Source organism: Varanus komodoensis, unplaced genomic scaffold (assembly GCF_004798865.1).
Source record: "Varanus komodoensis strain SLA01 unplaced genomic scaffold, ASM479886v1 scaffold59_1, whole genome shotgun sequence".
Classification (NCBI taxonomy): Eukaryota; Metazoa; Chordata; class Lepidosauria; order Squamata; family Varanidae; genus Varanus; species Varanus komodoensis.
The window spans coordinates 2970257-2996420 of NW_025336221.1; the positions used below are offsets into that span (position 1 = coordinate 2970257).

At 45.6% G+C, this 26164-nt stretch overlaps 1 protein-coding gene across 1 annotated transcript in view; it reads right to left on the minus strand.

Annotated features, from left to right (window-relative positions):
- Positions 1–26164, minus strand: part of ERBB3 (erb-b2 receptor tyrosine kinase 3) — a 97168-nt gene that overhangs the window by 32946 nt on the left and 38058 nt on the right. Inside the window, exons 2-6 of the mRNA XM_044449534.1 lie at positions 18932–19083; positions 13554–13740; positions 3623–3748; positions 2389–2454; positions 47–165 (exon numbers count right to left, since the gene is read on the minus strand). Coding sequence (XP_044305469.1) covers positions 47–165; positions 2389–2454; positions 3623–3748; positions 13554–13740; positions 18932–19083 — 650 coding nt within the window. The remainder of the gene's footprint in view (positions 1–46; positions 166–2388; positions 2455–3622; positions 3749–13553; positions 13741–18931; positions 19084–26164) is intronic.

A 26164-nucleotide genomic window follows, 5' to 3' on the forward strand; every position in this document is an offset into this window, starting at 1 on the left:
CAAACGCTGCTCACGGAAAGCAGGAAGCAGCTGCCTGCTTACTTACAAAGCAGTCAGTCTTGAGGGAGCCGGTGCAGCCACCGGCGCACTCGTCGTGGCAGCACTCGTTGGGGTTGGGCCCAAAGCAGCGGCCATTGCACTGAGGGGCACAGATGGACTTGGTAACTGCAGCAGAGGGAGAAAAGGGGTTGGAGCGGAGCAGTCAGTGCTGCGGTCTCTGTGCCACTCGAACGCTCAGCTCCTCCCTTCCTCCCCCAGGCCTGCCCTCAGGATCCTGGATGCAGAACATCACCTTGAACAGGTTGTCCCTTAACGTAAGACCTTTTCACATGATCATGAAGAGTGTAAACCAGGTGCATTTCATTCTTGGCATGATTCAATAAGCAACACTTTTTAAAAAATCAACTTAAAGATTCCTGAAACAGTAGGGATGGTGCTTGTGGGCACACAAGGGTAGCCTTCACTGGGAAAATGCAGTGAGGATATTTAAAATAAAAGATAAATCCAGAAGTTCAGAAATGCTGTAGGCCCACGAAGTAGTATCTTCCCTATTTTCACTATTAAAGGCAGAGAAAATAGCACTACTGCCCTTGAATCTCACTCAACTACATTCACAAAATTACCATTGCAATGGATGCATGAGCTGGGAAATGCATCACAGTTCCCCAGGTATAAAAAAGCACATTTCCAGTGTTGGGAGAATGAAGCATTTCCACAATACAAGCAGAAACATACAGAAGGAACCTGTCAGGACTGAGCATCAGTGACTAAGCAGCAACTGTGTGCTTAGTCTGCAGTCCTATCTGGGTGTAAAGCCCAGCAAACACAATCTGCAGACACGTCACAGTTTAACGTGTTTGCGTATTTGTAATTAAGAAAGTTCAGCAGGAGGGAGAGGTTCTCCCGCTGCCCCTTGCATGTAACTTCCATTGTGTGTGGCATGAGCACAGATGGATTACAATCAGCACAAGTGATTCTGAGCGATTCACTGAGTCATTAATGTGGACCAAAATGCTGGGATCTTGCAGACATTCCATTCTGGTTTGGGGAAAATCCTTCAGCATTTGCTAATCGGGATCAAGCGGGCTTATAGTCAGAGTCAAATCAACATGGGGACCTGACTTGCACAATCATGTTCAGCCACAGCAGCTTCATTAAACCAACAAATCCCTTACAACAATAAAATAGTGCATGGGCTTTGGGTGGCTTACGAACCATACCAACCACTCACCCGCATCAGGTTCAGATGGTGCAACAGCCTACCCATGGGGGTTGGACTATAGAGCAAGTGCCCACGTGCCACAAACGGCAGTGACCGGTTTAAGTCACCATGGCTGAAAACGATTGTGTGGATCCACCCAAAGCCTTGTCTCCATTTCTGTCCTCACTGGAGCATCATCTGCCCTGTCTTCCACCTTACCTGAGTTGTCGCTAGATGCAGCTACATATCACTTGCTCTAAGTATACAGGGAGATCCAGTGAAATGGGCTTTGCCTCTCCCTTTCAAACTCAGAACTGGAGCCGACTGCCACACGAGCAGTCTAAGTTGGCCGTTTCTTAAGAGCGCCTGAGAAGAGCCGAGTCCCAGCCTCTCACCCAAGGTCCAGGGGCACAGGGCAATAGGGCTGCCAAGGATATGGCGCTGGCACTGGCACTTTGTTATCAGGAGGGACACTGACCTCGTCTGCCACCCCTCTGCAATCTTCCTTATTCCCTCTGAGTTTGGCTGCTTCTCACAGTAGCTGAGGGAAATGACTTTTCATAGCAACAACATATTGCTCTTTGTTGTAATGCAAAATATGTCAGGGCGGCTTGGTCAGGAATGGGCAATTCAGATCCATAAACTTTACAAATTTTGGACAGCTTTCATTCACAGGGTCACCATAGGAGGACTTGATGGGCACCACAGACCAACAACAATTTTACAAAAGATCTGCTCTTGGTAGAGATGAATAAAGATGCTAGAAGTGGTTGGTTGATTTTTCAAGGAGGTGCCCGTATGTTTGGACTCTCCTTGGGGTATGGGTAGCGGGACAATCATGTGGAGCTCCTCTGCTTCAAAATTTAGCCATTACACCACTGCCATGCCTGGATTAAGGCTCTTGTTATGTGCAGCCTCTGATTTATGGCTACCCTATGAATGAAAGCCCTCCTAAAGTCCTGCCTGTGACAGCCCTGCTCAGCTCCTGTAAATCCCAGAGTGTGCCTCCCTTGAGGGAGTCACTCCATCTCCTATTTGGCCTTCCTTTTCTTCTTCTGCCTTTAACTTCCCCCAGTGTGACTGTCCTCCAGTGAGCCTTGCCTTCTCATGACACCTCCATTTTGTCATTTTTGTTTCCAGGGCAAGTCATGGCTTGGGATTAGGGCTATAGGCAGCACAATGCTTACGTTTTTGACAGTCATTGGGACCAGGTCCCCAGCAGCGTCCATTGCAATTCACATGGCATGGAGAACCTGCTCAGGGAGGGAAAAATGGACAGCATCAGCCAGTTAAACCAGAGATAATGACTGTGGTGGGTCAAGGCAAGTTTACAATGCATGAGGAATATGGCTCCCCATTCCATGTGATCTTAACTTCTTGCAATCTATTTCATCACTTTAAGATGATCATATGTGGGTCAGTCTGAGCCCATCTGATCTATTTGAACTTTTTCTCTTCTTAAAAAAATTAAATCTGAGTTAGCTTATTCTTTAATTATGTCATTCCAACAAAATTATCAGTTAACTTCCATATTAACATCCTTTCATAAATATAAATATTAACAAGCATGATTAAATCTGCTAGTCCAATAGCTCCTAATAACAAATAATGTTGAATTGAATTCTGAACTTTTTCCTTCCAGTCTAAAAGTTTCAAAAATCAATTTTGCCATATAGGAAGTACTTACTGTCTTTTTCTGATTGTAATCATATTAGTTAATTTCATCATACAGGTCATATCCCAGGCCCTCATACACCAATCATCAATTGTTGACCCAGCTCAATTTTGCCCAGGGAAACCTTTGGTCTATCGCTGCCTGAGACTCATGGGGTTCTTCAGTAGGCTGCAGCAAGTGCAAGTCACTGTCTCTCAGGCAAGCCTACTTCACAGGACCGTTGTGAAATAAATTGGGATGGTCTTGTGTGCACTACAGCTGAGACCAAGGGCATATGCCGAAGGCACACGTTACAGCCACCTTGCTGAAACTAAGCTGGTCTAGGCCTGGTCAAGACCTGCATCGAAAACTCCTAGAAACCCCGTGGGGGTTCTATGATGGGAGGAAGTTAAGATATAAATGAAGCAGAGAGAAGGAAAGGAAATGCTGCATGTAATCTGGCAGCTGCCTCTGAAGAATGACAGAACAGATTCCAAAGCAGAGATTCCTGAATAGGGCATAATTCTTGGTAGGGCATAATAAAAAGGAGAAAACAATAGGGACATGTATAGCGCGATGTCATCCTTCCATGTCCAGAGAGGGACAGTGTTGCAAACAAACCCTATGTCCAAACCTTAAGAGCCTACATCTCCTGGGCAGGTCGCGGCTTTTAAAGCTTCCTTTGCAGATGCACAAGGTTTGAGAGGCCAGTCCCCCCAAAATACAAGCAGGGATTCCCTCCTGCCTTCCTATTAGTTGATACTCACATTTCTTCCCATTGTCATGGATCAATGCTTGGGATCGTGGATCTCGAATGATGTCTCCCCAGTCGATCGTGTCCATATAACACAGCCCCACATTCTTCCCAATATAGACGCCCCCTGACAGGATTTCTGAAAGACAAAGGGACAGCATTCCCACTGACACTTAAGCCCCTTTCAGACATTAAAGAGACACATAACAAGCAGAAATGGGACTGCACCTACTCAATCCCCATGTATTGACAATAAGGTCTCAAAGGAGCCCCTGTGGGCAGAACTGTTCACGGGACCCTCTTTTACTGTTGAGAATGTGGAGCCTTCAGCCCATGTGGGTCTCCTAGCGGGGAGAGGTTCTCCATTCAGCCTGGCCTCCAAGCCCTGTCTCATTCATTCATTCATTCATTCATTCATTTATATTTAAAAATTGTCCATGCTGTCCATTACTGAAAAAGTCTCCGGAGGGCTTACAAGGAAGAAAAACCAAGAACAAAACCGTAACACCAACAACAGCATCCAACCTCTTGGATGAATCCCAGCTGCTATGCTTGCTCTCACATCAGAGATAACAGAAGGATGGTGGTGGGCAGTGGGGGACCTGACCAGCTCTGGGAGGAGGGCCTGCCCACCCCAGTGCTGGCTAAGCGGCTTCACACAGCATCACCACGGGGACAGTGCGTCCTGCACAGAGCCAAGCCCGTGGCTGGCACTGGAAGGAATGGCTGCTCCTCCAAGCGCTGGCCAAGTCCTTCACATGGCAACCCCTGAGGATGACGCACAACACATAAAGCCAGTGCTAGGGGAGCGGCCACTCTCCCAGGTAGCAACCAAATGGTTCTGCACGTCATATGCTGCTACGCAGAGCAAGGGACTCGGCTCGCATCTGAAGAGCGGCTGCTCTGCCTGCTCCCTTTCTCCAGCAGAGAACAGGGCAAAAGGGCTGATGGGGAGAGATGATACCATCCAGGCCACGGGAAGCCTGGGGAGGCAATCTGCCCACCCCCCCACCCCCCGCCATTAGCATTTGCATCCTGCTCTGTGTGACTGGCATCCCTGCTGATCTTCAGGGTCTCTGACTGCACAGAAAAATGCCATGTACCCGCCAGGCTCTTTGCAGATTTCAGTATAAAAACTGAGATATCAGGCATGTGCGCTCCCTCAGCGATGTGCAACATACACCACGCAAAAGGGGTTGAGGCAAGCTCTCAGAGAGAAAGCCTGTGTGAAATCTCTCCAGTTTTACGGCAGCGCACATTCTCTCGTCTGTCCCATGCCAACTCCAAAACACCATCATTGCCCTTTGGCTTCCTGTCTCACACTCTTTTCTGTACCTTTTCACAGAATGTCTTCATGCTTTTTCTCAATCGGCTTCTCCAGGGAAGGGGGGCATGTGCACCTACTCAATCCCCATGTATTGACAATAAGGTCTCAAAGGAGCACCCCAACATCCAGAAGCCAGCCACCCGACGAAGAGCATTTCTGCGGAACTTGAGGATCTTTGCCAGCAGAGGGCTTGTTCTCAGGTATTCATGGCCTGGAGCCAGGATCTATCTGTGTGTGCTTTGACCCTCAGCAGCTTTTCAAGCACAGAAGAAAACTGGCCTCCTACGAGCGGCTGGCAGTTGGAAGGTTCTGGCCTGACCAACTATATATACCAATTTATTTATTTGTCTGCTCCTTTATTACCCTTACATTCATTGGCTTGATCAGACCAATGTTTCTCTCATTCCTGATTCTGACCTCAGTTGACTTTTGCTTGCTTTCCTCTGATGGCACTGCAGATCCTCTGGTTTGTGTGCCCGGGTTAGGCATACAGAGGTCTAATCCTATCACAACTATTGAGGGGCTTACATCTGACACAGCATTTCCCAAATCCTTGTAGCATCTCCAGCCTTGCTGCTCCACTGCCACCAGGCCCTCCCCTCCTGCTGCTTGTCAAAGCCACAATGTTCTCCACTGCTCTTGCAATCTACACTATTACGATATGACAAGCTCTTTTCTAGAAGGAGCACATCTGCATTCTAGTATATGGCTTAGTATACCATTAGTGGCTTGAAAATACATTCTAAGTACTCTTAGCAGCCATGACATGCCAAAGGCACTTTTCTGCAACAGGGGATGTTGCCCAGGTAAGTATAAAAACCCATCATGTCCCCTTAGCCAAGGGTTGTTCTGTCAGCCAGCCGAAAGATCGAGTGATGGGAAAGCTGATAGACAGGTGTTGTCTCTCGGTGCCACAGTGGCTCAACAACATCAGCCAAACAGGTTGGTTGGGGCAGGGTCTGACAACGTGCAGGGACCTGCTCCCGGTTGTCTGCCTTCTTCAACACTGCTGATGTGATGCCCCAGCATTCTCATTTCACATTCAGGGCTGCCACCTCCAGTCATTCAGGAAGACTTCAAACTCAGCCAACCGGCTGTGCTAAGTGGAAGCAGATCAGGGCTGAATGCTAAGCTAAGTCAGTCTTGGCCAAACCCCTGTGTTCTCTAATCCATAACCACACGTGCATCCTCTGTCAGAATGCAGACCTAACATGAATCAGCAGACATAGCACGCCATGCAGGGATTCAGGGTGGAAAGAGTTTGGGTTGGACCTTGGATTCAGATCCCCACTCTAGCCACAAACTCACTGGCCCTCAAAGGACCTTCAGCCTGCATACATATACCCACCAATTTGCTAATCAACCGTCTGCTTTGAGAGGGTTCATCACCCGTTCAGGTAAAGGACTTGACTCCTGTGCAAAGAACTGATCAGCATCAAGGCTGATCACCCTGAACAGCTAGAGCAGGGATGTGCAGAAAGTAGCACTCCAGATCTTTTGAACACAGCTCAGCATTTCTCACCACTGGCCATGCTAGCAGGGGCTTCTGGGAGATGAAGCCCAAAGCATTTGGAGATTTACCTTTTGCCCATCCCTCTACTAAGTAACACATCACATACCCAATCTAGCAGAAATCTTCTTCTGCACAGCCCTTGGTTCTGGGTGCCAATATTTGATATCTTGCACAGTACTAGTAGGAGCTGATGCAACATGGAGAACCATAAACGGAAGAACTGTTGCCATATAAATCACCCTTCCTGTACTGGGCCACTCGATGAAAGACATGCAAGGACATGGTGGACATATTTCCCTTTTCAACAGTGAAGTGTTTACAAGGAAACCTATAGAGATAAACAGTGCGTGCTGTATAAAATGTAAATTGCCCCAATTAAGACTTTGTCGGCAATAGCCTGTCCATGCTTTGAGATCACCTACAGAGGGCCATCAAGCTTGCACACTTTTGAGGGCAGTTAGTGGAACAGAAAACAAACAAGGACCTATTTTGCAGTGCTTCAGACCCCTGGAAGGAGTTGCTACCAGGTTCTGTAAGGCCCCATTACTGCAAATGTTTAAGAAGTACCTGAAGGTTTACATGCTTTCTCTGGATTTTCCTGATTATGTTTTCTTGTGCTCTTCCAGGTATTTGGCTACAACTGAGTTTTAGATTTTCTAGATGTTTTATTGCTGGTGTTTGTTGATCTTATGAATTTTTGCTTTTTATCATTATATGGGTTTTTACCATGTGGGCCTTTATTATGTAAGGCAGTCCAGAAATATTTCAATTACATAAATAAAATCTGTAGCATCATCACTATCATATACAACCAACTTTGCCTGAGACTTCTTAGGACTCATTCCCAAAGTGGCACAGGAAATCAAGCCTAGTGAGAGTACAATGGGTCAAAACACAAGCACTGTATTGTGACAATGGATTCTGGAAAGTGACTGAGATTTAGGCTGAAGGAATCCTCCTGAAATATCTTTCAGTGACATGGTTTACACTGCTTAAAACAGGTTTGTAGTTTGGTTTGTCTGACAAGCCAATGAAAAATACAAAAAGGTTTTAGTGGTGTCAGAAGCGTGTGACTTTTCCAGGCACTGAAAATGCTTTGCAACTCACTCAATCTCTTGGCCTGCTCAGCATCTCTACAAACTTCTGGAACCGACTGGACAGCATAATCTATACAGCCAGGCTCCCAGTGTCATGCTTGAGGCATCCTGGGTGCAAAGCTGCATGACTTTTCTAGAATTCCCGCCATTACGATTAGGCACTGCAAGTAATGTCACTACAGCTTTGCATCCCTGGGCAGCCATTCATGGCACCGGCATCATATGCTGTTTTTCAAGGGATATGCATGAGCACACCTGAGGGTGCTGTTCCAAATACCGAGCAAGACAAACAGCCATAGTTGAAAAATTCCCTTCCTGTTCTACCTATCCCCAAATGCAGCCCCTTCTTGGGTATAGCAAAATAGTCCTAGCCAACTTTCACAATTTCTGAAATGTTGCCTTAAGTAAGAAGTGGGATGAGCTGTGACCATTGTAGCTCACACTCAATTTCCCTAAAAGTCCTGCTTCCTCTAGTCCACAACTGTGTGGGGGGCCCTGGTCACACCATTTGCTTGGCTAATTCCATTATCTCCACTGTAACTGAAGTTGACACTGAGAAGGGACTCCACCCTAAGCTGTGCATAAGTCTCTAACCTGTTGTACAACTTCAGGTGTGGCCAAAGTAGTAAAGGGCAGAGTAGTATATTGGCCTATAAACCTGTTTCTTGGGACTGATAAAAGTGGCAGTTATGCTAATCCTGAGAGCTTATTGGTTAAGTGGATCCATAAATGCTTTCAGGTGATTGGACTTTCATCTACAAATCTCCAGATCAGAGGGCAAGGATGTTCTCTCTGATAAATCTGAAGTTTTGAGGTTTGGCAATGGAAGAGGCTGTGCTGGAGGCTGCCAGTTAGAAACTTTAGCCTGGTGGCTGATGGGAGACAAACAAGGATGTTTTCTGTCCTCATTGTTTTATTAGGGCTGTACCAGAGACTGGCCTCACTCACTACCTTCTCTCTGAGACACTCTGAACTGTGTAGCTGGGTAATGGCATATAAAGAGAGCTGGTCACATTCTCCTCTGAAAACATAGAAACTTATTTTTTCCCAGGTTCTATGAAATCTGCAGGGAGGAGAACATGAGTTTACATTGGGCATAATGTAAAAGGTACTGAAGACCCCAGCTCCCAACTAAACAAAATCCTCCTTAGCTCCCTTGTAGAAAGCCAAAAATGGAAGCTCAGATTCTCATAGGGTTGCTATGTTTGCTCTCAAAATTCTTGTCACTTTAATGTGTGGGCTCCCATTCAGGCATTCTGTATGTGTGTGGATAAAGTAAACATGTGACAAGAAAGAGTACGCCAGCCCTCCCCTTCTCCCTTGTTGGCTTCTGCATGCGGAGGGTGAGATCTGGAAAGGGCAGCCTTCTGTATTTGTGGAGACTCTCCATGCAAACCAAAATGCTGAAAAGTTCACATTCCGGTTTTTATAGAGAGCCTCTGCAGATACAAGGGGCCCTCCTCTTCATTCTTTTGCCTTCATGGGTTAAGGGCAGCAAACATGATGACGGGGAGGGGAGGGGAGGGGTGGGGCTGGAGGGCTCCTTCTCTTGAATTTGCTTCATCCAAACACAGAAGGCCTGAATGGGGCTTGGGCTTGTGATGGCCTTTCTCTTCTGATTAAAATCAACTTTGAAGGGCACCTTTCTTTCTTTTTGCTTTTGAAACACGGCTTCACCTGACCCTACTTCACCTAGTAACTGGCCAGAAGGATGAAATCCCAGCCACTAAAGGAACCTTAGATTCAGGATGGCGCAGCAACTACTTCTAACTACTGCTAGAAGCCAAATCCAAAGTTCCAAGGGAATGCAGCCAGTTAGATTCTCTGCCTAAAGGATTAGTCCCGTCTGGCAGCTCTATAGGATCAAGCTATTGTTCAGTGTAGAGATGAACTATTAAGGATCTGGTTTGATCAGTGGCCAATGGCTGAATGTTGCTATCGAGGGATGGAAAAAGCCTTGGATTGTGTGAAATTTTATGCACACCATCTCAAATCCCTAGACTCTTTCAGTACAGCTGAAGCAGATTACTAATACATTTAATATTTGCTTTAAAAATAGACACTTTAAAATTCTTCCTCCATGTCATAGTACTGATATAAACTCTATGGGTCTAATTACACCTCTTTTCATCCTCCTGTTCTCCTTCCCTACAAACTCTGACAGTGAGAAGGGCCAGCAACAGATGCCGAGCCAAGTACCCAAAAGACACGTCAAGGCAAGTCTGCACTGCACCGTTGTTACAGCTTCCTTAGCAAACTCTATGAACTCTAGGAGAAGGTGCTGAATATTCTCTGATAGGAAGCTATACTCATTGCAACATCACAGTACTGAGAATCATCCGAGGGAGGCACTATCCATAATATTTTAACTGCTGCACACATATTGTGTATTTAAGCCCTTTCTGACAACTAGTATTAAGGTTAATCGTGGGAGGGGGGTTCTTTCATAATCCTAAATTACTGCACAGGTTACTATAATGAAAGAACCATTTGCAAAGTTCTATTTCTTGTACTCTTTTCATCAATGCAATATTGTCTTGAAAATATTCTTTTTATGTCTTTTTCACATTTTTATTCCACTCTTCAGAGCAGCGGTCTTGTGATTATTCTATTTTATCATCACAATTGAGTTAAATAGTTGACTGAGAAATACTGATCAGCCAAAAGTCACTGAGCAAACGTCACAGCTGAGCAGGAATGCAAACCTTGTTTATTGAGATATGTTCAGTGCTAACCACTACTCTTCACTCATTTCTCCCTAGTAAAACCCTAACACTGATTCCAGTACAAGGCAGGGCCCTTACTGAATAATAAGGCTTGCCCACTTAACCAGTAAATTTCTGCTCCCAGATGTGTTGATGATGGTAATGCTGGTTTACAATGATGGGAATTATAGTCCACCACACCTGGAGGGCATCAGGTTTTGGAAAGATGAAGGGAATCACGTTGCCACATATATGAGGATCTTTGTGGCTTTGCCTGCATAATTCACTGCCACTTGTGAGAATCAACAATCACTCTATTCCTGACAGAATTTATTCATTGCTTGTTTCTGGCCACATTCTCTCCCTTTATTGAAGTACTGAAGACCCCGGCCGTGCCTTTGGTAAGCCAAAGTATATTTTCCCAGTGGCTCTGTCCATTCCAAAATAATAATGATGTGGTCTAAATGAATAACAGTGCAGTCTTGTGGAGGTTTAGACAGAAAAAAGGCCTGGCTGGAGAATGCTGGGAGCTGTGGGACCTTTTTCTGTCTAAACATGCCCGGGATTGCACCCTAAGAGGCTCCCCTCCACTTCTTTTCTCATAATACTAGGAGTCAGGGCCATCCAATGAAACTGACCAGCAAAAAATTCAAGACAGGCAACATTAAGGACTTTGTCACATAACACATAAATTTTGGAATATATTGCCACAAGATGCAGCAATGGCTACTACCTTGGATGTCTTGAAAAGGGAGTTAGGTAAATCCATGGCGGGCAATGGTGACAATGACTATTAGTCAGGGTGGTCCTGCAGTCCAAAAGTAGCGTTCCTCTTGCCTACAAGCTGCTGGGGGGCATGGGAAGCATGATAATGGACTAGATGGACCTTTGATTTGATGAAGCAGGACTAATATAATACCATTAGCAGAAGCTAATATCTTACATTATTAGCTAGTAATTTTTGTTGTTGTTAGTCACGAAGTCGTGTCCGACCCATCACGACCCCATGGACAACATTCCTCCAGGCCTTCCTGTCCTCCACCATCCCCCGGAGTCCACTTAAGCTAGTAATTATTATTAGGTGACAATTCTTAACAAAGTCAGTGTCAGGAGAATGCATGTTAGATTCTAATGCATTTGTGATGGTCAAGCCATGAACTCTGTTGGACTCTTCAGCTGTGGAAAAGGAGGTAGAGCAATAAGCTTGGTACACAGACTGAGTACTTTCTATCATATGTGGTGGACTTGTGATAACGCGAAAAGTATTGGATTAAAATACATAAATGGCTTGAGGAAATGTTACAAAAACCTTTAGCTTTTAAACCTGAAGTCTTCTTATTAGGCATTATGCCTGTTGATATTAGTAAACAAGAAATGTACTTGATTTTACATGTAATTACTGCAGCAAGGATTGCATTTGCCCAACACTGGAAAAGTGAAGAACCACCCACCAATGAACTGATCTTAAAAAAGATCTAGGACTGTGCAGAAATGGATAGATTGACTTTATCACTGAAGGAGAAAGAAGATACTGACTTCTATCAAACTTGGGACTCTTTTTATTACTGGCTAGAGAAACAGGACTGCGTATAGATTTAAATATTTTTTTAAGTTATCATAAATGGAAAAAAATGTGGGGGCTGACCCAGCAGGCCTGATGTTTTTGTTGATTGATGTTGTTTTTAGGGGTTTTTTTTGTTTTTAGGATCATAATTTTGAATAAAACTTTTTATAAAAAAAAAGGTTAGTGCACAGATGTGAGCACTAGATCAATTATCTCTTTGGAACAAAACAGAACACAACACTAAGTTTAGATCATGGGATTGTGTTATTCAAAAGAACAAGGTCCCCAAAAGCTAAATATCCTGCTAGGGCTGCTGGTGTGAGATCTCAACACTGGAATGTGTTTTCTTTCGCAAGGCAACAATTGCTGATGTCATCTTATTTATTCATTGAGCAATCATGCTCCACCCAGTAACAGCCCCAGTGCCCCACGTATGGCAGCTCCCTGCCCTCACGTCCCAGTCTTGGAGCAGTCCAGGGGGGTAAACATATAAGAGCAGCACAGTGGCCCATGCAGAACCATACGCTATTTCCCATCATCTCTGGAGCTGAACAACTAAGAAGCTTATAAAAGGAGATGAAAGTATTCAGTGTCCTGTCATCCACTCTCAGCTTCAGAAATCTACAATAGGAAGGACAACCTGAATTTGGGGAGCAGGGGTGCCACCCAACTGTTGAACTCAAATCAAGAGAGTCAGACTGTAGCTAGTGAGCGGTGAGGGAAGGACACTCGCCACATTGTCAAAGGTACTCTTTTATTATTACTTCAAAATGATCCAAGCCTAAAGGAAATAACTAGAATATTGGTGCCTGTATGTGGATTTTTTTTACTGCCCTGTGTAAGTGTATGCTTACAAATCACAAGCAACTTTTGCTTTCCAGTGTGTATGCACACATGAAAACCATCGCAACAAAATTTACAGGATGTTCAACCCTGCCTCAAAGTCATACTCTCAGTGCTGAAGATCTTTCTCTTTAGAACCCAGATGAGTTAGGGGGCTCATTATGGTTAATCAGGTAAACAAGGCAACCTGCCCAAGCTCAAGTACATCTCCTTTAATATGACTTTGGTTGCCCAAGGCTGAACTCTGACACTGAAAACAGTTGCTAAACCTGAGCCTGAGGGAGACATTTGTGAATCAACCATGTGGGCAAAGAGATGACCAAGTCACCAACAGTAGACAGAAGTGGGAGGATGAGTCCAGGTAGCTTTCAGGGAACAACGGAGAACCACAATCACATTCCCAAATGCTTAAGACATGCCCTGGCTACATTCAGAGTACTGGCAAGCAAAGTGCCCTGAGCAGATTCATCCTTTCTAGCCCAAGAGCCTTTTTGATTTGATTCATTTAATGCCTAAAGTTGCTAACTGCTCTCCGCTACAGCTGATTTATGTTGATAAGGAAGCAATACGTAGCACTAGAGAAGGGGAGTTGACCCTTTTTTCAGCGTGAGATCAAAATTCAGTTTTGAAGAAGCTCTTGGGGGCATCATGCCAGTGGCGGATGGGACTGGAGGCCAAAGATGGTGGGGCAAAAGGGATCAGGGCAAAAATACCAGTCTATTTGAGCTTAAAGCTCTTACTACTAATAGGAGAAGCATTGCACCCTTTTAGACTAGGGGAATAACTGCAAAACTCAGGAAACCACAAGTAAGGAGGATTGCTGCAGGCCTGGGGTCCAGCGCCCCCGCACTCCAGTAATACAGGCTGTTTAGCATAAGATCTACCATCCACTCACCTGTGAGTTGGTGGAAGCCCACCGAGCGTAAGGCATGCGTGACATTTTGTTCGTAGTTGAGCATGATGAAGAGGGCATATTTGTCTTCATAGTACTGGGTCCCTCGTACTATGCGTAGGTTCTGCAGTGGCAAGTGTGTGAAGACATTCATGGCAATCAAAACATAGCCGGTTACTTCTCGAATAGTCTGGAAAAAATCAGGAAAACCATAAGAGGCTGTTAAAACATCCACCACAGTCATTTTCAAATTGTATGCCTAGTAATTCCATTATCAGAACGTGTTACCATTCAGAACAAGCTACATCTTGGGGTTCCAGGGCTTGATAGGAAAGGAAAACACATGTTTCTTCCTTATCATTGGCTTTGTTCAGCATCTTCGTCATTTGATGGCAAATTGAAAATAAACTATTTGTAATGCCAGTGATTGAAAGTAGGGACCAAACTATTCCACAAATCGTTCTCGGATGCTCCAGCAAGGAACAGGAACCTAGAGCTGAGCATCCATTTTCTATGCCTCAATGTGACTGCAGCAGACCCATGTCGCCAAACAAGCCTCACTGCCACGAGGCAGGAAAGTGGTGGGGCTAGTGATTTCTAGTGCCATCTTGACTAGCAGGTACGGAACGTCCACTGCCGCCAGCAGCCACTTTTCTCTAAGGCAGCTCCGCCTGGCAGTGAGCACAGCTGGGAGAAAGGGCCAGGAAGAGGTCAGAGGAAGACTTTTGCCCACTTGCAACCTGCTGCACCTGGCACTTTAATGCTGTTTGGAGGCAGCTCACGCTTGGAGACACCCGTCTGTCTCCATCAGGTGTGTGCCAGCCCTAAAAGTTGCCCAACTCAAGTGGATGCCATTGTTGCACCTTCCCAGTCTCTTGTTTGCATCATTTATAAAATTTATAGCAGCAACTGTATTTCATTATCTCTGTCTCTCTTGTTGGATCAGACGCTGCTCATTCTTGTGGCTTTGCAATGAGACATCTGTTACAATCTGATAAGTATACATATCTTCCATATCTGTGTTTAAGGCTCTGAAGCTGAAAAAATTCCTAAGTTTTGCTCCCTTTGGGGCTGAGAAAAAAAATTATTAAATTCCAATCTACACCTACCAAACTCATGCTTATAAAAGAGTTTGGCCTTCATGATCCTATCTTTGAGAATAATCATATGTCACTGAGATGAATTTCTTCCAAGAAGTCTTCTGCAGCTAGACTAATGAATTACGAAGGTCAAAGCAGTGCTTTTCTAATGTTCCTGTTAGCTTAAGGGCCAAAGTAGATGAGTTTCAGTGTGTTAAATACATGCTTACCCATTTACCTACAAGGAGAGGTTCTACTTTTTACATCAAAATCAATGCAATGCACATTTAATCTGACCTTAAGTAGGGTGAGTAACCTGTGGCTCACCAGATGTTTTGCCTGGATTTCTCATCAGCCCTCACCATGGGCTATACTGGCTGGTGTTGGGAGTGAGATAGATGGCTACTTTGGGCACACATTCTCAAGGGCTGCTGGCTGGTCTCCAGAAGAAGAAAAAGAAGCAGAAGAGGTGCAGGAGGGGCCTTGGAATGTGAGCCATTTCCAGACACTGAGATGAGAGAAATGGAGATGCTTATCTCAAGCCCAGACTCCCCAGGTGAGCAGGCAGTCGCTGGGAATAACCAAGATGTACAGCTGGCGGGAGGGGACTCAGAGCAGGGGAGTTTCTCAGAGACAGATGAGGCATGTACAGCTCTTGACCCCATAATGCATCATCAGCAGAAAAAGGTGGCCCAATTAAGGATCGACAGGCAGAGACAAGGCATGCTCATAAGGAGAGCTCCTGGAGGTTAATACTAGATTGGACTCAACAAACCACTCCGTGCATGCTCAGAGATTCATTCTGAGTGTTTGTGCATCTGGCCAATAAGGAAGTATTACAAGAAAGATCTGCGGCTTTGAATGTGCGAAGGGAGGAATCCTAGCTCACAACAGCTAGGACTCACAGGAGCTGTAGGCTATAGTGGGCCACCCCTGCTCCAAGTCAAACAGGGCTGCCTTACCCGGGGATATGAGAATTACCACAGTGGGACTTACTAACAGTGGTCAGATATTCGGCCTAACTAAAGCCACTAGCAAAACACCATGGAGAAATTCACCAATGTGGCATGTGAACAGTTAGCTAACACATGTTAAGGTCCAGCATTTGCTAGTCAGATATGCAAAATCTCTGAACATAGGAGCCTCACATCTGAATATCAGACCCTGAAACTACAAACATAACAACTAATTGTGGACATCCTAGCATCATGAGTTCTGAAAGTTCCTTACACACCAAAATCATGTGCTGGCTACCACAGGAAAATCATTTCAGATAAGATGTTCCTAATTTTTCTGTTATCTGGATGACAAAACATACAACCTCCTGTGATACCGTTTCTATTAGAGAACTGTTGCTTTGTGCAAATACCTCCACCATACAGAGTTGTTACTCACCATACAAAGTATACACCTCTCTCTCAAAACGGTGGTGTCCCTCAAAGAAAAAGGTGTGCATTATGGAAGAGTGAATAGCAAAGAGAGGGGCCACCTGACATGAGAAAACACAGACTTTTCTGGAAGCTGGAATTCAGTTCAGCTAACAAGAAGCTACATGGCACGTGCCTACTGAGGAGAGTCCGCTGATGTCTGCTAACCGAGTCCCATGCCGTGTCCAACTTGACCAATGCAAGGGCACGTGTGTGTGCGTGCACACACGCCAACTGTGTTCGTGTAGGCTCTGTACGCACAATCCCGGAGCCCTGGATTAGCAGACTCTTGGGTCACACATACCATGTGTGGACACGAAGGCTTTTTCATAGATTATGCCACAGGCTCACAGCTGGCAGGCTTTCAGGCAAGGCTTTTATTGCACAATAGCCCTGCCTCACTCACAGGACTTTACAAGGAGCTAAACATCAACTTGTAGCCCTCCTATGCTTTCCCATCCCTTCTTCCACTTTTTTGTTCCTGGTTAAAGAAAATGTATTAAAGAGGATTTTAGCAGCACTAAGGTTTTTGACTAGAAACTTTCTGTCTAAGAGCATCACCAGTAAGCTAGTAATCCTCACCCTGTCACAGAAAGCAAGAAAGCTACTTCTGGCTCTGATGAATACACCCCACTTGCATTATCACGCTATAAAGGATCCTTCCCACATAATGGCATGGATCCCCATACCAGTCCAGAAGATTTTATCATGGGGCTTTTTCAGCTTTCCAGCTTTTCCTATGAGCTGGGGTGGGAGCACAATCCAAAATCCCATTGCTTCAGGTGTGATCTGAAGGCAATTACCCAGCACAGGCACCTTGAGCCAGATGTACTATTGCCTAGCCTTTCCTCATCTCCAAAACACAAACTCCAGTGATCCCAGCAACACCATTAATGGCACTGTTCCATGCCCACCTCGGTCTTGCCAATCACCTGCTGCTCCCCACCTTGAGAGCCCAACACAGCAAAACCCTCCACTCTGGCTCTCTAACTAGGCAGAAACCAGGTGCCACATGCAGCGTCTATCTGGCTGGGGCCCACAGAAAGCAAGGCAGGGCAAGGCCCTGTCTGGCAGGAAATCTAGAAGCAGGTGAAGAAAAGAAAAAGCTACCAGGAGGGTTCTCCACATTAGGGAGGTGCAGTATGATCCCAGGAGGAAAGACAGAGGAGGGTGCCTTGATCACCTCAGCCAAGTTGCTTGTATCACAGCCTCCAAGCCATGAGAAATCTAGTTGTAATTCTGCACTTGGGGCACGGTTAATCTCCGCTGGTGCTTCCTTTTTAGGCATACCTGTATTCCAAGCAGTACATGTCTGCAATACTACCACAGGTATTACAACCAGGAAACGCAGATGTTGAAATCAGATTAGATTATTTTATGAAGACTTTAATTCTAAACATATTTACTAGGAAGTAAAACTCATTAAGTAGACTGAAAAAGGCATCTGAGTGCATATGCTTTAAGAGCTTTTAGTACTGCTTGAGCTGTTGTTACAAAACATCACTGATAGATCATTAATGTAAGTTATTAATCATCTTTTATTTCATGTTATTCAGGTGTGTTTAAAAGTGTGGAGTAAAATAAGGAGAAGCAACAGGAAGAAGAGAATACTGATTTTCAAGTGTTACTCCATAGCCACAAGAACTAGAATCTTCATGGGGAATAGGACAGTCAGCAATAACTTTAATAGGGATCCACAGTATTTGGAGGTAGCACGTTCGTAATTATCAGTTGCTGCTTATAAACAAGAGGGAAGGCTAACCCTAGCATACCTGTTTGTGAATTTCCGGGGCATGTGGTTGGTCACTGACGGAAAAAGAAGGCTAGGCTCCATGGACATTATTCTGAAGGAGCTAGGTCCTTGTTATCTTTGAATACGTTTAAACTAATAAAGCCAAGATTCCCCAGGTGCCAAGTAGGAATTCTGTGCTAGCTTCACAAAGCTTCTGGCAAGATAAATACACCCAAGCCTGGTGTAGTCACAACACCAGTTCCCCCAAACCATGGTTTGCAAATTGGAACCCAGGCTCGGAAATGAGCCCCCACTCTTCCCCTCTCCAAAATGACTCTTCCCTTCACTTCTCAGCATTAACCATTCTACATGTGCACAAGTTCAATATGTGGTCATGCAAACAGTGCAGAATTCCAGGCAATAGTTTTGCAAGCCTACCACAAACCAAGGTTTATGAGGCAACACATAATAGAAATCCATGTTTAACTCTGGGGAAAGGAAAGAGGGAAATAGCTCCACACAGGGGAGGAGGGCACGTAGATTCACCTAGATTTGCAAACCTGCACTTGCAGGAGACTTAGTATTATACTTCCACTAGATCAACCTGTATTCTTTTGCTGTTGCTGCTAATGTAGCCCCATCAATGTGCATGACATTTGCAGAGTCCTGCCCCAGGGAGTTTTAAAATCTAAAATTGGACATGGGAAACCACAAAAGGAAAGGAGGCCAAGGTAAACAGGGAAGCAATACCTGCTTTTTTCAGTTTCACATGCTTAAACTTAGTGTAACTAAAAGCTTACAGGCTAAGTTAGAGTATGACATATCATTACATAGGAGCTAGGCAGTAACCCATGGTTGGATCCAAGTCCCTCTGGAGCAGATTTAGAAGATACGTGGCGGGCTGCAAGGAGGAGGAGAGAACATGGAAGTCCCATTTCACAAGTAGAATTTTTCCACTTGCAGACTGATGGCTCTGGATCCAACCCAGCCCCATTTTCCATCTCCTTCTCTGTGCTGGAGAACCTTACTGCTCTTAACGTCTGTTCAGCTCTTGCATATAGATCAGTCTTCACAAGCTTGATGTCTTCCAACCCCCTCCCTGCCCCACCAGCACCTCCACCACCACATGCACGCAGCTCTCACCTGCAAGAAGGAGAGGTCTTGGTTTTGCTCAATGAGCACAATCTCAAGGTTCCCCATAACAATCTCACAATTGTTGTATCTCTTCTGTAGTGTCTGGTATCGTTGCAGGTCATCCCCTGTGACACTGAGTCCATTTAGGGTTCCTGTACAGACTGCAATAAGAGAAGGACAAGAGGTGCATAAGCCATTGGAAAAGCACTGCGGCTGCAGTTTTCTGGTTGCTCTGTGACATGAAAGATCAAGTCCAGTCCCTCATCATAAGAAGCATCATCCACTCTTCACAGGTGGCCACACCATGCCCACCAGGCCACACCAGAGACAAATATCCCCTATGAACCAGTAAGATATCTTGCTGTTCCTCAAAGCGGTGGAAATTATGTTCAGATCTGAAGAGCTACTTCAGATGTGTCCAATCAAGTGGAATTGGTCACCTTTTTCTTCTGAACAAGCTGACTGAACCCTGCAAGACCTTTTTTCTTTTTGCCTCCCCCTCGCGCTAGTGTCCGAAGATGTTGGCCAGAGGGGAGGATTTCATCACCTGTGACTACCGAAATCTGAAATAAACACAGATTTCATTTCAGCATTCTGATACAGAGGTCAGAACTTCCAAATATGCATTTCCTGAATGTCAAACATATTATATATTTAATTTTAAAACATTATATATTTAATGTTCAAAATTTCAATGCTTATATACATTTTTCTGTCTACATGTATACAGGACTGCATCCTTAGCAAAAAGAATAATGTTTGTGAATAATGAAGCAGAGAAACAGACTGGGACCCTATAAAGGCTGTACTGGAAGACAAATGGCACTGCCAACTAGTTTTATTTCTCAAGGAAGTGAGCATGGAAACTCCCGATCGCCATGCTGCCCTGGCTGCATGCCACTGACTAATCTCGCCCAGACCAAGATGGCATTTGGCCAGGAAAGTGATCGACAGCCGTGAGCACCTGCACAGCCAACCCAGTCCAGCCTGCTTGAAAGGTAAATAAGCCATCAGCTTCTCCCCAGTCACTGAAGATACACATAACAACTTCATTGTAAGAGGAAGGGTGTAATAGGGCTGAAATCATGGGGAAACAAGTTGTTTGATAATGCCTTGGGTGGCTTTATGAAATCAAGATCAACTCCATCATGGGTCTAGTCACTGTTCTGTATCGGCATTAAAAAGTAAACCCTAGTAGGTGCGTTTACTCTCACAGTTTACTCTGCTTACTCTTACTGTTTACTCTTACTATGCAACGCAGTCACAGTGCTGAAACACACTCTCACTACACGAATAGCCATGCTAGTTAGCTAGCTTCCATGCTGATCACCCACTTGCATTTAGTGAGCTCTTAGGCTGGTCACACATTAAGCTGAACAGGTAAAGAAGGGCCATCAAATTGTGCCTCCTGAACCCCCATCTGCAGCATAATCTGGGAAAGAGCCTACATGTACCCGTGTCCAGAAACTCTGCTTAGCCATGGCTCCCAGACTGGGCATATAGAGTCTGCACCAACCCAACTGGAATGTGCAGGTGTGCTCTTCCACCAGTTAAATTGAATATATGTAGGAACAGGGTCAGCAGACACGACCCTGCTCTCTCCTCCATGCACGCTCCACATCACATGTGAGCCTCACTTTCCTCTAACTTTACTGAACACAGCGGGGCTGCCCTCTTTCTCTGACCACCAGAGAGTGAAACAAGGCCCACTGCAGAGATCAGAAAAGGGCACTTGTACAGTCAGAAATGGGAAAAGCAAAAACAACACACAGTTCAGAACGCCAGTCAGACAATGCAGCCCACTGACCCAGTACCTGCTCACATGAGTGGACTTATTGCGATCTCCAACAAACACCTTTTTTTGGTGCCCATCAGGCTCCCTGCTCTTCCTGATTTTTATTTTATTCATATAAACAGGCAGTCCCTGGGTTACAAACAAGTTCCATTCCCAAGAAAATGGAAATTAGTCTTTCAGTTGTATTTGTATAAAAATTGATCATGTACAGTCAGCCCTCCACATTTGTGAGAGTCAGGGGCAGGACCCCCATGAAAGTGGAAAAATATCTCTAGCATCCTCCCACCCCCAACTCACCAGTGCCCCTCTTGCAGCAAGGAAGCACTGGAGAGATTTCCCTCTCCTGATGGACAGGGCAGGAATGCCTGCTTTGGAAGCTTCTCTCTCTCTCTCTCTCTCTCTCTCTCTCTCTCTCTCTCTCTCTCTCGTGATGCCTTGGGGGCCCTCCTTCTCTCCCCTTTCACTTCTTCTCTATGGTGATGCCTTGGAGGGCTCCTCTCCCCTTCTGTTTCTTGTCTCTCTCTCAGGTGATGAGGATTTTCTGCAGTAATTTTTTTTAAATTATTAGGCTTTATGGCAGTTTGTTTTTAAGTACAGGTTGCTCGTAATTCTGGCATTCATAACTGTGTGTGTGTGGTGGGGGGGAGGTTAGAACTCTGCAACATGAAGGTCAGCCCTCTGGCACATCTGTGTTTGGATTCAAATAGTGTTTTTATGCTTTGGAGCTCAGAGCCCAGGTCCACCTTCTACTCAAGTTCCTGGGCAAGATACTTTTCTTTTAGTCTCACCTTCTGGGAAATGAGAGCTTTGTGACCAAGTCCTGCCCACCATGAGAGCCGTTTTATGAATGGGAAAGCCCCACCATGGCAACCATTTCTGAGAGTATCCACAGCACTCCCTCTGAATTCCAAGTGTGCCCACCGACCCTAAAGTAATGGAGACTTCTACTCACTTTAGCAGTGAAATGTAATATGCATGATGGTAGCAGCTACATCTGTGAGTAGCTCAGCCTGATTTATGGCTCCAGCCCACTTTTTTAGCGGATTAATCCTTGACCATTTAATATAGGACATGTCATTTTGCCACTGGCTCCAATTGCTGGATTATGGATTCTCATGAAAAACAAAATAGATCCTGCAATCTGTGTACCCCAATCCTGACAAAGCACCACAAGAACATAAAACACGGACTTTGGTAAACTGCAACTAGCTGTAAAGGTAAGCACGTCAAAGAACAGCATATATAGTAAGCAACCAGGATGTTAAACAAGCTAGATACACAATGCCCAGAGCTTAAGGTCGGCTCCAGGATCTCTTTTCAGTAACTAGGTTCAGCATCAAAAGTACAAAGCAAAACTTTAAAATTTATGCCTTAGCTACGTTTCCTGCTAAGTATGAAAAAACATCCTATTGACAGCTCTTCTAGATTTTGATCCCCGTGTACATAGGTCAGGCCGAACTATTTGGCAGGGAAGATACCAGGAAAACATACACCTGATAAATTGATGCCAACTGTTCTGTTATTAAAGCCACAGAGCTGCTGTAATCAGAAAAACAAAACTGGTACATACAGCTTTGTGCAAACAAAAAAGAGTGGAGACAATCGCCATCATTCTCTGCTGATTTCATGTTAGCTGTGCCATCCCAACCCTCGCTTCCCCTGCTTGCTGCACAGTAGCAAAAGTGCCGGGATGGATGGGGAGGCAGTAACAGCTGCTCTGGTGGCTGCAAACAAGGATGGGGAGGGAACTTGTGTACCCACCCTGCTTTAGCATGTTCTCATACTGGAAATTAGCAAGCTAAATGGGTTAGGCAATTGCCATGAATCAGAAAGTGCCTCCTTTCCTGCAGTAGTACAGGTCAGTGGTACAGCCCATAAGCAGTAAAAGCCAGTAAATAGATGCTAGTGTGAAAAGAAGTAACTCCAGTTGTGGGACTAGAAAAGAGGAATTCCTTTAAACATTCCCCCTTATCACTGAATCATCACTACAAGTTCTCTTGAAAACATTTTTCATCAGAACACTGTTTTTTATTCTACCCTTTTGTTTCCTGTAATGCAGTCAAGGGCAGCATACACAAGGCTCTCCCATTCCGCCCTAACAAAAGCCAGGTGAGTCAGTTTCGGCTAAGAGACACAAATCTGACCCCAGGTTTCACTCCACTGTGCTCCACTTCACTGCACTTCACTGCAGTGCTCCACTGCAGCTTTCCTTGACTTGGTGCACGCCAGGCACTTTGCACTACAACTCCCAATATTCCTGACTGTTAGTCAGGCTGACAGGGGCTTCTGGAAGATGACGTTCAAACATCTTTTCTAGCTACTCATGCTAGCTAATGGTGATGGGAGTTGTAGTCCAACACACAAGCAGAACATCAGGCATTGCATGAACAAAGTCTCAGAATGATATAAATTCTAGTGAGAGTCAGAGAAAAAGAATTCTAGGAGTGATTTCTGGAATCAGGGGCACCTTTTCAAAATTGGGGACCTGTAAAGATACCTCATATGCCTCTCCCTGGAAGAAAAAAAAAGCAAAACTAAGGATCATGCTCTTAAAGGGGGAATCAAGCACTTTTCACAAATCTTCCAGGGCTTTGCAAGGACCTCAAAGGACTATCAGAATTGTCAGAGGCTTGCAAAGAGGAAAACCATTTACTTTCAGTCTGGAGAAGGTGTTCTGAAAGGTTTGTACCTGCCGCTTTGGCCAGCAGCCATTCCACATTGCCAATATCTATCCTAGGAACCCCCTGAGCTAACCAGCCCTGCAGAGTTACATGGGGTTTTTTAATGAGTGTAATTATTTGCACACATTTTTCAACTTTTTTTTCAGAAAAAGGTGAGGTGACCATAGGTAGTCACTGCAGAGTACAGTGGGGGCACCATGTGGATACTAACACAGCGATTGTAAAAACCAGATTTGGCAACGGGGCACAGGGAGAGTGGGGAGGAAGTGAGCAAACACCCACAATGTTCCCAGTCATTGGTCAGCACATCATGGGCCCTTGTGTGATCAACCAACACAGCATGGGTTGTTCCTCTGTGTGGGTTGTCAGGATATCTGAGTTATTGTGGGTCAAACAAACTCAGCTACAAGCCATGGGCTGTCAGGATGACTTATAAACCAAAAGTAATCCAGCCTGGGCTCACAACAACCTACCATGGTTTATAATCCAGTTTAGGTTTCAAGCTGTCGTATTTTTGCCATATTCTGGCCATTTTGGAGGCCCATGCTCAGCTGTGTACCATTGTGTCATATCTGCAAAGTTCATAGGGGCTAAACACAAACTTTCCTAATCCCACAAGCCTTTTGCAATAATCATAAAACCTTCGTATTACCAAACTGGCTGGGCAGCTTCTTTTGCCAAGGGTGGCACAAACAAACAACTGGATCAACCAACAGTCCCATCCAATCAACAGCTTGAGGTGATTTACTCATAGGAGTTGATTAGCTGACATTGTACCAAAACACAGCAAGACTTTAGCCATCCTGGGCACATACGCACTGCCACAGTGTACCCAGCTCAAGCGGAGGGACAGAGAATACAGGCAAAAGATGCATTTGTCAGCAGTTTGGGGAAAAACATAGACACAAGATCCCTGATCATGAAAGGTTTTATTATGACTTCACACATGAATTTCCAACAGGATGGGTGAGGAGAGAGAAAGAGATCCCACTAGCACAATTTAACTCAATGGGAAGCTTAAAAACCCACCCAATAATTGAAAATTCACTGAATAGTTCTCCCAGCAGATCCTGTACAGTTCAACATCTTTTCACCCCATCAGTCAGTCCAAGCAACCCGGCAGCCACGGACGAGTCAGGCCTTTGGGGTATGGGACCAAAGACCCTGCCAACTCTGGAAAGGGAGGGAAGAGCAGACACAGGGGATTCATTGTGCCTGGATGGGCCTGCTCTGCTCCTTGAGCCCCTTTGTGAAAGGATTGCCCCAGGCAAAGTCCTGGCTGGACAACAATGGGCTGATTATCTGTGGGGTGGCACAGGAGGGAATTGTCCGCCTCATGGGCTCTCCACCCTAGCAGTTACATAAAAGCATCCTTCCACAAGACTACTTGGAAGGGAGGGAAGAGAGCAAGCCTGTATGGATAGTGCCCCCACCCAAACACACACACACACACACATGCAGAGAGGGTGGCTTGGCCTCAGCCTCCAACCCTGAACTCTCCAAAATAATCACTTCCCAAACCTTCCTTCTGCTGAGATCTTTCCTCCCTACCCTCAGTCAGTAAAACTAGACGACTTGGCTTTCTCACCTTGGGGTCTGGACATTTTTTTGTCTTTGGGGAACCTTTTCCACAGCAGGGCCACAGAGCCTTCCTGCCTGCAGCAGGGGATCTCAAGCCCTCTTTTCAAACCGAACGGCACAAACAGAGCAGGCACGGTTCCTAGGCAGACTCCGCACCTGGAGGAGCTCTCGGGGGCAAAACGTGAAAATACCAGCACACTGTAATTTAAGGCTTTCGTGGCCAGTAACCAAGCCTTAGGGGAGGTGTTTCAGACTTTAAGAACGGGGTGGGGGGAACAGCACCAAAGACAGGACACCAAGTGAGTGGTGGGTGGGAGAAACGAGGCAGCCCTGAGGAAAGGGACCCTGCCCATCACAGGAACCCCAAGAGGCCAGACTGGAACGCCCAGAAGGGCTGCATGTGAGCCTGCGTTTTCCCATCTCTGCTCTAGATCCTGCCAGCTACCCTGCCTAAACTAACTACTGGGCCTTTTCTCTTTCTTTCTCTCTCTTGTGCTGGGACTGCACTTTATACTGTGAGGTGAAGTCAGCAAAAGGCAGCATGATGGCAAAGGGGTGGATCAGGGTGGAGGGGAGGAAGGAGGAACTGCCTGTGAGAGTCCAGATCCATTTGTTACACCCAGACGCAAAGGAGGAAGCTGCTCCGGTACATCTATATGCCATCTGCGGCTGCCTCTGGCCCCGTAGCCTCTTTCCTCAGTGCGGAGATGGCACTGGCAGCTCCCCCCGGCCCCCTCAGCTTCGCCCCCATCCAGACAGTGGCTCCAGCCTGGGAGGCAGGCAACAGCCAGACATTTCGAGACCTTTCCTGAAGAGATAACAGGGCAGGGGCAGCCAATGGGGAGAGAAAGAGAGCTGAAGGGGGAGAGGAAGCATTCACCTCCCCTCAGTCATCTCCCCTGTCAAAGCGCGCGCGCACACACACACACGCCCCCCCCCCTTCTGTCCTCAGCCCTGGAGGCTGTGAACCAAGATTCTTGGGCACTATAAGAAATAAAGGCTGCCATCCTCTGTCTATTCACCTGGGAGGAAATCCCGGCAAATCCAAAAGCACCCACTTCTGAACTGAAATCTCAGGAATGCGGCATAGTAAGTATGAATACAGATTTGAGCGTGGAGAAGAAAGTACTTGGATTGTGGGTTTTGGAGTCCATACTCAGCTTGGGCCGGAGCGGGGAGGTGGTT